The 13362-nt window shown below is 43.1% G+C and overlaps 1 protein-coding gene across 1 annotated transcript; it reads right to left on the reverse strand.

Moving 5' to 3' along the window:
* Positions 1-2146: 2146 nt before the first annotated feature.
* LOC311204427 (butyrophilin subfamily 2 member A1-like) lies at positions 2147-10912 on the reverse strand (the record flags this gene model as incomplete). The annotated part of the gene is made up of 9 exons (XM_084280853.1): positions 2147-2688; positions 3171-3197; positions 3616-3636; positions 4085-4111; positions 6035-6061; positions 7140-7166; positions 7549-7647; positions 9052-9336; positions 10498-10912. The coding sequence occupies 9 exons, from the start codon at positions 10910-10912 to the stop codon at positions 2147-2149; spliced, it is 1470 nt and encodes a 489-aa protein (XP_084136979.1).
* Between the last annotated feature and the right edge of the window lie 2450 nt (positions 10913-13362).

Raw genomic sequence — 13362 nt, forward strand, 5'->3', positions numbered from 1 at the left:
GAGGAAAGTCTGGAAAAGAGGAGTTGTACTGGACTGACCACACCTCCCTAACTCAGGGATGGGGGGAGATAGAGGAGTCTGGAGTGAAGAACTGAATTTGAGGCTGGGGAAAAGAAGCACCAGGGGTGGAAGTTTGATTTTTTTTAGATTTTAGTCTCTGTTTCTCACTATGGAATTTATTCTAACCCAGTAAATTAAACTGATTTTCCTCAAGTTGAGGGGCTTTTTTTCCACCATGGTGTTTTAAGACTCGATTATTTGAAGAAAGACTCTGAAGGGATGAAAAAAGTCAAGGAGGCAGGTTCTTCCCTCGTGGATTTTTGAGAGCCTTTTGAGTAGAGACTGTCTAAAGACCCACGTGTTGTGGGAGGGATTGTGTCAAGATCCATGCCACCCACCCAGGTCAAGGAATTTATGGGATATAATAGTCTTGCCACACACTATCTATTGCTCTTTCCTCACAATCAGCTGTCTGGTACTCCTGATCAGGCATAAATCTGCCAACATCCTGCTGTCCCACTGGTAATGATGGGGAAGGTGATGGATTAAACCCACTCCCTATTCTCTTGGCTATTTTTTATTGTTTAAATCTCTTCATCACCCTTCCATTCTCAGACCGATCTTCTGCCTGATGGGCCCTGCTGAGGAAGGGCTCACCTTCACTGGACACCTGAATGCCATGGGGCAGGCTCCTGGCTGCCTCACTGGGAAATCAGGATGTATCAGGCAAAGGTGGTGCCTTTAAGGTCACCAACTCAGTGGGGGATTTCTCCTGCCTAAATTGAGGGCACCTAAGCTGAAACAACTCTGTACCACTCTAGGTTGTGAACAGCATCCCTTCGTGTATATATCAACTTCTTTTGGTCTTCTGAAGAGTTCATAACCATTCTGTGTTCTCCCTTCTTCCTCCTTATGCTTCTGTCCTGCTCCAGGGTCCTCTCCACTGCCTACAGTTCAATCTGCTCTGCCATGAGTCCTCCACTGGCTGCAGATCCAAGGAGGACCTACATCAGGGTGGGGTCTCCACAAGGTCTTCAGGATAAACCCGTTCCACCAAGGGCTCTCCATGGACCACAGGTCTTCCACCTGGTCCAAGGTTGGGTTCTGCAGGGACATAACGTGCTTCATCACGGATTCTTCCAGAAGTTCCATAGGCTGCAAGGGAGTCTCAGCTCTGGAGCAGCAGAACCCCCTTCTCAAAGGGGCCAACACCCTTATTGCATCTTCCAAACCCGTGTGATATTAACCAAATACAGTTTATAACTGGGGAGATACCTGTCTGACACAAGGAGCTCCTGGGTATTTTTCACAACAACATTCAGAGCACGTTTTGCTCTCCCTTCAGCATCCCAAAATTTATCCAACAGGTGTGTAAACACAAAATAAAACTAAGAGAAAGTGCAAATCAAGACCCATTGACATACAATTTATTATAAAGGCTTTGTGTAACATTTTCATGATGAGACCTTCAGGCATTTACCCAGATACTTGTTCTCCATTCTCCCTGGCAGAATTTTTTCACAGACACTATTTTAGCTTCACCAACTCTCTAAACTACCTGGATTGGATGTGGAAGAACATGGAACTCAACATGAAGAATTATAGATTGATTTTAGAACCAGCCTTGAGTGTTGCTTCTGCCAGGACTTGCTGGCAGCAAAATGGGGCATATTCCAATTCCAGGTGGATAGCAATCCAACAAAACCCTTTCCTTCAGCCTCCATGCAGAAGGTTTATTACATTTTCAGGCTCTTGGAGAACAGAACACGCTCTTGACAGTGTAAAGGGAAACACAGAAATCTAATAGCTGGGAGGGAAGGCATAACTCATTGGTTAACTGTACCAGTAACCATGGATAACCTTTCCTTGGGGTGGCACCTACCAGATCCTGGATGGCCCCTACCATCCCCCTGGATGCTATTTCCATTCATTTCTCAAAAATGCTCAAGGTTGCATCATTATAATGTATTTTTTTCCCTATTTTGATAGATTATCTCTCATTCTGCCTCCCCCTTTTTTCAGGTTTTCCTCTTTTGTTCCCCAGTCCTACTCTTCATTTTATAATTACTGATGTCCTGACCCATCCTAGTGTCTCCTCTTCTCAGCCCTGACCCCTTGGCAGATAATTTTGATTCCAAATTCCCTTTTAAGGTGTTTGCAGAGGCACAGGGATTAACACTGGGTGGATAAGCAGTGAGGGTTCCCCTTCCTTTTTGTATAGAACTGGGTAAAACTTTTCTGCAGCTTCCTTTCCAAGCCTCAGAAGCATTTTCACCACGATGGCCCTCTGGTTTGCTTCATAAAAGTTCACTTGCCCTTCCTCCAAGTCAAGAAGCACACCCACCACTGAGTTACTCATCCTCAGCTTCTCAATCCGACCATCTCCTTGGCTAGAGAAAATCTCTCCCTGGGACCTGTGCAGAGACCAGTAGTCCTCCCCAGGAAGGATCCTTTCCTCCTCCTGTCTCCCTTTCTTCCTCAACACCCCTACCACCCAGTCCTGCTGCTGGTCCACCTCCACCTCCCAGTAGTGTTTCCCAGCTGCAAACCCTTCCTCCCCGACCAGGACTGGGACTGTGGAGGGAGAGTTTTGCCCATCAGGTCCAGATGTTTGGCTCTCCACATCTGGAGGTGCCCTTGGATCTGGGAGCTCCAGGACTTGGCCATCAGCATTCATGGTAATAGGAACTGGAGGAGAAAATGAGAATCATCCAATGAGCAGAGTGGTTCAGGGACTTATCTCCACACAGGACTGTGGGTTGCAACATTTGAGGATCTCAGTGGTCCTGGTGCAGTTCATCCATGAACAGAAACATCCCCAGAAGAAGGGATGCCATCCCCAAGGAACCAAGAAGAACCTTGGACCTGTCCCAGCCTCTCTGGTTGTGCAAGTCCACACACTTTACGATAAATCTCTCTCATCCATAGAGCCAGAGTTGCATCCAGACCCCAGAATTTGACACCCCTCAACAAGACCTTTTCTCAGTCTTCCCAAGAGCCACAGCCCAGGCTGATTTCCCATTAACTGAGCCAGGGATGGCTCCAGCTCTGTAGGGATATCTCTGACACCACAGCTCTGTCAATTCAGGGTGAACTGGCATTGCCATTTCAGGGGAGCTTGGAGAGATGGCCACTGTGTTTTCACACCCTTCCTCCTCCTCCCAGCTTACCTGCATGGCTTCTGGCTTCCCAGAAATCTACAGAAAGAAAATGGACATTACCATATTATGCTTTTATTGGGCAGTAAGATACCTCTCATACTAAGACAACCCACCAATACCAGCATTCTGCAGAACACATAACATTATATAACCATAGAATGATGGGATGTGTTTGGTTGGAAGGGACTTTTAAAGGTCATCCAGCCCAACTCCCTTGCACCAATCAGGGATACCTTTCACTGGATCAGATTGCTCTCAGAGCTTCATCAAGCCTGACCTTGAATATCTCCAGGGATGGTGCCTCCACCACCTCTCCAAGCGACCTGTTCCAGTGTCTCACAACCCTTATGGTGAAGAATTTCTTCCTCATGTCTAATCTAACCCTCCCCTGCTATAGTTTAAAACCATTGCCCCTCATCCTATCACTACCTGCCCTTGCAAAATGATCACTTACCCAGCTCTGCTTTCAGTCGACCTGAAAGAGAAAGATATTCTGGTCACTACCGCTCATTTCTTTCCCCTTTCCTTTCTCCTTTCCTTTTCTTTTCTCCCCTTTCCCTTTCCCTTTCCCTTTCCCTTTCCCTTTCCCTTTCCCTTCCCCTTCCCCTTCCCTTCCCTTCATTTTTCCTTTTTCTTTTTCTTTCCTTTTCTTTTATTTTTCTTTTTCCTTTTCTTCTCTTTTCTTTCCTTTTCCTTTCTTTGTTGTGGGTTGGGTTTTTTTGTTTGTTTTTTTGTTCCAATTTTTCAAAATAGAACCACCTCAAAGCCTAGGAGAGACTTTCTCTCCATAGGTTGATATTTCACCGTGTAACCTGGCTTCAAATCCAGGGATATCATAGAAATACCCACCTTAAGACTTGCATTAACTGTTTCTCAACTTGCCAAGAATATCACATTTACAGAAACCAGGTTTTTTTTCTTACCAAAGCGTTTTTTGAGTTTGGACTTTGCTGTAAAGGAAGAGGATAACTGAGTGATGGAAAAACTCAAGGCAAAAATGACAAAAAAACCCCATACATTGGTGAGAAAGACATTAGAATTACATCCCCATTTTTTCATTGTGGGAAAGTTTATGTGGGAGATCCTGCCATCAGTTTTCAGGACAAAGTCAGTTATATTTTTTTCTCTTAATGGTTCAAAAAGAGGGACAAGAGAATGAGGAAACTCAGCTCAGAGTTTGGGTTCTGTGAAATATGCAGCTGGGTTCAGGTGCAATGTGGTGTGCTTAGGGACACAGTTTAGCATCAGTACAGTCTTGGTAGTCTTAGGTTAATGGTTTGAGTCAACCATTAGCTTGGAGTCAAAGGTTGGGGCTTTCCAAACCTAAATGATTCTATGAAACCACATGGGAGAGAAACAAACCCTAATGCAGGTCCCTGAGATACATCAGTGGGGTCTAAGGCACAATGCATCCTGCACGTGTAGGTAGAGGAGCCGTTGGCCTCTTTGCCATGAAATCACCTCTAGAGGCATTTCTGAGAAGTCATTCTAAATAAAAGCTAATTAAACAGAGTAGATTAATTATATTTCACTGAGGCTGGACACCACCCCTACTCAATATTTTAAGAAAATGAGATTTACCTGCTCGATTTTTGGTTTTCTCTCCCTCTGAGAAGTTCAGCACATGGAATACAAGAAACACTATTAACAGAGGACTGATTGGCTAGAAATGGGAAGTTAGAAGTTACTTAGTGGGCTAAGCTTAAGGCATTCCACAAAGCCTTCAACTGGCATCATTTCTGTGGGGTATATATCCTTCTAGCACACTTTCTGTTTAGATTGTTCCACAGCAAAGTGCACACACACACACACAAATCTCCAAGAGATAAAGCATTTTTTTCTTCTGAAAAATAAAAAAGTAGATATCTCAGACTATGCCTTGAGTTTTTTCAAATAGAAACACTTCACTTCAGCTGAGTCTTGCCTTCCACTTTAAGCTTAAGCACTTTAAACAGTGCCATCAAAACCCAGTAATCAGATAAAACCCAAACCAACCAATTTAGAAAAAAAAAATCCAAAGTGGACACAACTTCAGCACAAAGGCAACTAAACATAATGAACAGCAAAAGCATCTTACCTAACGTTGTCTGCAGTTGGTTTTTTTCTAGGAAAGACAGCAAACAGACATCTGTGTGAGCTCTTGGGCAGGGTGGCTTAACACACTCAACAATTCCACTATATGAACTACACAACCACATAGTACATCCTTGGATCACACTGTCAGCTGCTTTAAGGGCATGTAAGCCCAGTTCAACAGTTTAGCCCATGGATATATCAATCTATTTCAACTTTATTCTATTTAGATAACTTTAATTTATCAGGGTGGGAAGAAGACTTATTCATATTGCTAGTAGAGGTTGTCTTTCTAAGCCTCTTTAGATCATGGCTTAACAATTAAGAGAGGTCTCTGTTCAGAGGCACAGGCATCTAGGGCATATTTGAGATGCTCTGGAGTCCCCAGATGGCATGTAGGTGTCCCCCTAAAATCTCTGGTCCTCCATTAGTTCACACTGCATCTGTCAGATGCAGTTAAAGATCAGTGATGCATCTTCTCTCTTCCAGGATGGCAGATAAATGGGGTAACCAAGGACATCCCAAATGATCCAAGGCACCTGTATGGATCCACAAGTGGATCAAGCCATAGTCATCCAAGCTCCCAGTGAAGACCCATAAATAAAGCTCACAGGGTTCACTGGGCCACTCAGCTGACTTAAGGTAGTTCTCAATAGCCATGAGAAAGGATGAGGAAGGTTGCTAGAAGCTTGCTAAGAGCTTTCTATCCAAGAACAGAGATTTGGGTTAAGTTTTCAATAACTTATGTCTTTGAGATCTCTGAACGCCTTAGCATCATTTCAAAGGCAAAGGACTTTTACCTTCTTCAATTTCCATCTTCACTTTTCCTGAAAAATGAAGAAAATGAATCATAATGTTAATTATTCTTGTAAATTCCCCTTGTCAGACAACAGTGCACTTTGTGTACAAACAGGAATAAGTGGGGGTAAAACTTTAATTCAATTTAAACTCAGCAATTTCCCAGGGCTTTTTGTTAGTCCAAGGAATTCTTCTTTTTTTTATACCAAGACAAGGCTCATTTTTAATAGATTTCACTAAAAATTAGACAGCCTTCAGAGGCACCTCAGTCCTTCCTAGATAAGCCTAATGATAGCCTAACTGAGGTTCAGAGACCAGGAATGGACATGTGTATCCTGAACTGCCAGACCTGGTCAGAGAACAGAAAGAGGTGTGCCTGGGGGTTATTAATTATTAATTAATTTGGGAACAAAATTATTAATTAATTTTGTTGAATAATCTAGGTGACATCACAATCCAAGAGCCATTGTCAGTAAATGATTTGGCTGTAGAGATTCTACCCCAGCTCACAGGAGTGATCAGCACAATGCATGAGCTATGCCATGCCCCACCATCCCATGGCAGCAGGGTTGGCCTACATGATCTTTAATGGTCCCTCCCAACAACTCTATGAATCTCTGGTCCATCTTATTTTCAAGTACAGAGATAGATGGTGAGAACCAGATGTATTCAATGAGCAAGTTGTTTTCAGGTTCTTGAGATGGTCTTGGGTTGGATCATTGAATTGCACTTGACAGGGTAATTCACACAGTTATTCCTCTTCTAAAGCATCTGAGGAATGTTTCTGATCAATTAACTAACAATCAATTTCAAAGAAAGCTTGAATATATGACACCATAGAGTCATATATATATATATATATGACTGACAGTATGTATAGTAATGACTAGAGCTTAATGAAAGAGCGAAACAGATTCTGTTTATAAATCACAGATGAAAAACCTCATAGAGGAACTTGATTACATCATGTGGAGCAAGAAGAAAATTAAAAGTTCTAAAACATTTGAGTGCAACTGGAACTGCTAATTAGCTCTGTAATTTAATGTAAAGAAACCTTCCAACTCAAAAATGGTTGTAATCTTCTTGATCGTCTTCCTCATTACTTACCTGAGCTAACTGCTTTCTTCTGATTACCTGGTTAAAAGAAGAGCAAAAAAACCCTTATTTTACATGTTTTTGTGGAGCAGTGTTGACAGAAATCAGTTCCCTGGTTTGTCACTTAAATTCTAGTGTCCTTAGCAACATTCTGGAGTGATCTCCCCAGTGGTTGTAGAAAGGAAACTACAGATGTAGTTCAGTGCACAGAACTCCTGCCAGATCTAAAACCACCTGAGGTAAGGGTGTGTGATTTGCATTCCTCCTTGTCCAGGCTGTGTACTCTCCCACCCATTTATTTTTGGTTCCCTTTCCTGAATTCAGTCATTCATCAATCACTGGTGGTTTATGAGCTGTGGTTAGTCATGGATTTCCATGTGACCCGATCGTTGGCTGCGATAACATACGAAGACATACTTACTTCTCAGCTTAGAAAATACAGTGGCAATTAGGACCATGCTGAGACACAAAATTACCAGGAAGATGATCAGCCACTTTGAAATGGAGGGAAAGAAAATATCTGTAAAAACAACCAGAAGGAGTTCTAGTCTATTCGTGATTAAACATAAAGTCAATTATCTATTAATGATTACACATGAAGTCAATTATAACTTAGGATGTAGTCAATGCATCTGAGAACGTGGCAAATTCTGATGTTATTTGAATTTTACTAGTGATGTTGCTGAAGAAAAGATCTAGATCTCCCCAGCAGGACTGGTCCAGGAAGACTCTTTCTCTGGGTATGAGATAGATGATGATGAAAGAGAGGGCAGAAGAGATGTCTGAGCAAGGTGGACAAGTATCATGTAGAAGCCAAGAAGGGAAATAAGGTTTAAGATGTGTGATGCTGAAGTTCTTTTGGGTATCCAGCACTATGAGGCTGGTTTCAGACTCCATGAGGCCTGTTTATGGACCCACCAAGCAGACATGTGCAAAGCCCCACAGAGCACAGGGAGGACTGGCATTATTCACACCGTGACGACGCATAAGGCACGTATTAAAAAGATAAGAACAAAGACTAAAACCACTTGTGAGATGTTGAAATTACCACTTGTGACCTTAACTCTTGTTTTCAGCTACACTCTGTGAAATGTACCAGCAGACATCCTATTAAATGACCTCGTAACCTGGTTCTGGGTAATGAGTTTTTAGTACTCAGCCACCACTAAGGAAATACGTAAGATTTATATGTACAGAAATTTGCATTCTTAATCCATCTTGATTCTGCTCCAACAAGAAGTTGACTGCCTCATATTTGAACACGGGAACACATAAGTATTGACCCCTTTTTAAGAGGGGAAATTGGTTTACTGGGTACTGCCCCAATTAACTGGAAATAAAGGCGGAAGAAGACCACAAACTTTCTTCCAGCCCTGATTCTGGGAATATATCTTCAGGACAGCTCATAAAGTACTTAAAAATGACACCCATGCCATTTCATAGAATCACAGAATGGTCTGGGTTGGAAGGGACCCCAAGGATCACAGATCTCCAACCCCCCTGCCACAGGCAGGGACACCAACCTCCAGGCCTGGAGCTACACAAGGTTGGCCAGGGCCCCATCCAACCTGGCCTTGAACACCCCCTAATATCCAATTTAAACCTTCCCTCCTTCAGCTTCACTCCATCCCCCTTGTCCTGCCAGTCTCTGCCCTTTAACAAGCCCATTTCCCTCCTGTTCCTGGGGTCCCTTCAGGGACTGGGGGGCTGCAGTGAGGTCCCCCCACAGCCTTCTCTTCTCCAGGCTGACCCAGCCCAGCTCCCTCAGCCCCTCTCCGTAGGGGAGCTGCTCCAGCCCTCCGAGCATCTCCCTGTCCCTCCTCTGACCCCTCTCCAACAGTTCTACATCCTTCTTGATTTCATCTTTCATTCACACAGGCTGACTTTTCAACCTTGCTTGCAGGTGACGACAGAGCTCACCTACCTGAGATGAGGATTCGTGACTCGCTCCTTGTATTTAGCAGGCTGTTGACTATCCTGCAGGAGACTTCCAAGTCAGAGCCTGGTTTTAGGTTCACAGAGGCTACAACACTGTACAGGCCTTCAGGCATCATTGTTATCTTTGTGGTTGATACCTCCTTCCGGACCTGACCTCGGCCATCCAGCCAAATGACCACAGGCTTAGGAAACCATCCAGCTGCATGGCAGGTGAGGCCAATGTCCTCCTTCATGTGACTTCTCAGGAAGATGGAAGGTGCACCACCTTCAGCTGAGGAAAAAACATAGGTATTCTCCATTCCAGCCAGTACTGAGAGTGGGAAACGGATTTATCTTGAATTCAACACTTCTTCATTTATATATATATAAAGAATATACATATATATATATAAGAATAGATATAAACACACATACATATATATATTTGTACAGAAGTACATAGAAAGACTTCTGAATTCAAACTGTGACAGAGACTGTCCTGGTTCTGGCCAGGCCAGGGTTAACCTCCCCAATCAGCCAACACAGGTAAGCTGAGTTAGCCCAGATAAGCTGAGTTAGCCTGGATGAGCTGAGTTAGCCCAGGTGAGCTGAGTTAGCCCAGGGCTGTTTCCCACACCACCTGACTCCACTTCCCTATAAAAGCAGCTGGTTGGGGAGGGGTAAAGGCTTCTTGCCTTTGGGACAGTCTGAGTGTGGCTGGGATGCTGGGTCAGTTGGTCCTTGCTGTTGGGAAGCCCTCTGTAATCATTGGATCAGTAAGGTACTCTGTGTTAGCACTGGGTGTGAGTGTAACTAGCTCTTATTGTTCTATAGTCATAGTGATTTTTGGCAGTAAACTGTCTTTATCCCAACCCAGGGAGGCTCTGCCTGTTTCTCCTCTGGGAGTGAGCAGCTTTGGTGGGCGTTTCACCTCTAGCCAGGGCCAAACCACCACAGAGACTTAGACCCTGAGGTATCTCAATGGTCAGCAGCTTGGAGTCTATCAGTTTAAGGGACAATTTTATGGGCATCACAGCAGAGCTAGCTGGGGATGGCTCTTCTGAAGTGAAGATGCCAGTTGGACTTCCCAGGATTTTGTAAAAAGTAAAGAATATCTATATGACTGTGATGATCAATGAACTACAAGAAGTCTGTGAGCAGCCAGTGAAACCTGTGCCTGAACTTTCTGACTGGGCTTTCACTGAGTATGAGGGAAAATTGTAGCCACAAGTCACATGCAGCAGCATGTCTTTGGGTATCTAAAGAAAGGTATCTCAAATTAGACCTAAAACTTATCTTAGAGATAAAACCAACTCAAATCAAACACATCCAACCATGAATGCGTTTTCTGTGTCAAATCATGCTAATTTTGTAATTCCATCATTGAGAGAAGGTTATATGTGTTTCTGCTCAGCTCAATCTTTGAATAAAAAGAGAGAGAATTGCCACTGACCTGCCACTTGCAGTTCAATCAGCACCTCGTGGTATGTGTCATTGAAAGAGACCACACAAGTGTATGACCCATTGTCAGAGCTCCTGACCTTCTTCAAGAGCAGGGACATGTTGCCGGCTCTAAATTCGCTGTGGAAGAGTTCTGTCCTCCCTTGATACCTCTCATCTTGCATCTCCTTCTTGTTCTTTCCATCATATCTGCTCACAGTTATGTTTTCAGTCTGTTCATGAAATATCCACTGGACAGAGAATCTCTCAGGAATGGGATCTGCTGCCACGAGGCAGGGCAGGACAACCCCTTCTCCAATGACTCCAACGACAGTACGACTAGGAGGAGAGCTAATAAGTTGACCTGTATGAAGATAAAAGGGCAGTTGTTTCTGGTTGTCCTTATCACATTTTTCATGGTGCCACATCAGGTGATTTGTAGAACCACTATCACTGTCAGCAGGAGAGGAATCCAGAAGAAAACTAGAAAGTCCCGTGGCAGATTACTGAGATGAGTTATTTTCAAGTTATATGACACTCATGGAGTTTATCCTTCAGTACTTTGAACCCTCATTTGTGGCTATTAGAGTGATTATTATTGAGAAATCATGGAAAATGGGTGAACACTGCACAGTCTGGGATGCAGGATCTGTCCAACAGAAATGTAAAGGTGGGGTTCAATTGCTCAGATGCTGGTACCTAGTCTGATTTGAAATGTAGGGTACAGAAGACATCCCTATGGTGTTGGCAGATGTGGCATATGATCTGGAGTAGATTTGCACTCATGTGAAGGAGGAGCTGGAGAAAGATACTTGATAGTTATGTGAAGGAGCATCACATGTGCAGTAACTTCATCATCTACATCTGAGCTGGATGTTCTAGGTTCCCTATGGGGAAAGAGTGAATGGGGAGAAACAAGCAGCATCACAGATCAGCCTTTGTTGAAGGGCCAGTGGTTCTCTGGTCCAGATATTTTCTTTGAGTAGTTAACTCTAGGGTTGCTATATGGAGTTACATGTGCAGGTCTCATATTTCTAAAGACACATGAGATGAATCCCATATATTATAAGGGATTCATATATATATATAAAACATGCATAAATATATGACAGAGGGAAAATCAGGACATTTTATAGCAGTAATATCTAAGGAAGGTGGCAGAATGGAAGAAAGGGTCTTGGAAATGACAAAATAAACAGCAACCAACACAGATTTGCAAAGACATCGTATCACAACAACTTGACTTTGTTCTATGGCAAGTTCAAAATCTACCACGAGCCCCTGAGGATGCGTTTCCAGTATCTTTTTTGTAGGCACACAATGTCATTTCATATGGGTGGTATGTGGTACTGGGAGACTTGTCACTGGTCTAGGACTTCCAGTTCAACCATTGACTTGACTACATCCCCACTATAATCAGTGGAGAGCTAGCCAATAGTCTGTAGGCAGACAGCAGGCAGTGAGTCTGTTCTCTGGGTAGGATATAGTTCTTTGAATGTCTATATTTGATGCCTTGAGAACCTCAAATGTTACACAGGCTATGTGGTAGGTCTGGTCTGCTTTGGAACATCAAGAAGCAAGAAGTCCCTACATCTTCTAAAACACCAGTAGATGCCAATGCATGAGGAGCAACTGAATTTTATACTGAACCTCACCGTGCTGAGCTTGCATGGAAACAGCTGCTTTAAGAATCTAAACACAGGCAGGTAAATCTACAAGCCAAATCTGGAAACCTTGGGCATATTTCAGTTGGCCCCACCGAGCTGCCTAGTGCTGAGTTACCCTGGAGATGCCCAGGGTAACTCCTCCAGCTCTATCACATCTTCCAGCCTACACAGATGTCTCAGGTACCTTAACAAGGTACCAGACTGCACAGGGGTCTTATTTGAATTTTTAATTTGATGTTTTGTGGCATCAAAGTTAAAAAGGAGGAGGATGTGTGCTCATTATTTCTCATCATTTCTGTGAACCTGATCAGAAATAAACTCTTTAAATTAAAATTAAATTAAAATGTATTAAAAATGTACCTTTACCTGCAGTCAGGCATGATCTGCACTGAAAAGTCAGTATGTGGATCGCTGTCAGCCACGAAAAAGGGGAACCCATCAACATCCAGGCTTCCTAGTCATCCACAGGACCAAAAGCAAAGCTTCCTGATGGAATTCCTGTGTGACTCCTTCAGGCCTCTTCACAGGTTCAATGCAAAGAAACAAGTGTGAATGCTCAGATAAAATAATAAGGAAAAGTAGGGATGAAATGATAGGTAATGGGTTTGATGCTGTCAATGGCAAGGAGGATTGCAGAACATCTATTCTTTCTTCATGTCCCTGTCAAATTTTACTACATAAATACTGCAGAAGAAACATGCTCTTTGTCTCCTCTATTAGCTGTCCATATTTACCTTTGCCTTCCAGAAACTCTTTATTACATTCCCTGTTGATTTACACCAGCATTTTAAAGAGAAAGTCGTAATTTGACAAATATGACCCTCTCCAGCTTTCTCCTAAGAGCTTCTCCTAAGAACTTTAGTTCCTAAGTATGGAACTAACCCATACTCATGGCATACTCACAGTAAGGATACGTAACTCAAACTGGCTAGTGAGCTGAAAGGGTGCAACACAATTTAACATAATTTAATTATAGACAAAACAGCTCCTGATTTCCCCTGATTTTGCTGATTTTTCTTTCCCTCACATCTTCAACCACTGACAAAAAATCAAATGCTGTCAGGGAGAGTTATTCCCATCTGGAAAAGGCAATAATACACCTACAGCAGGCAGGTTCATTCTCATCAGTGTAACCAACTAAATCCACTCCAGTTAATTCAAGTGTCACATTAAATGCAATAGGTTTCCTTCATTCTCCTTTTAGCAGAAGT

The sequence above is a fragment of the Gallinula chloropus genome (assembly GCF_964237585.1).
Source record: "Gallinula chloropus genome assembly, contig: HAP1_SCAFFOLD_220, whole genome shotgun sequence".
In the NCBI taxonomy this organism is placed as follows: domain Eukaryota; kingdom Metazoa; phylum Chordata; class Aves; order Gruiformes; family Rallidae; genus Gallinula; species Gallinula chloropus.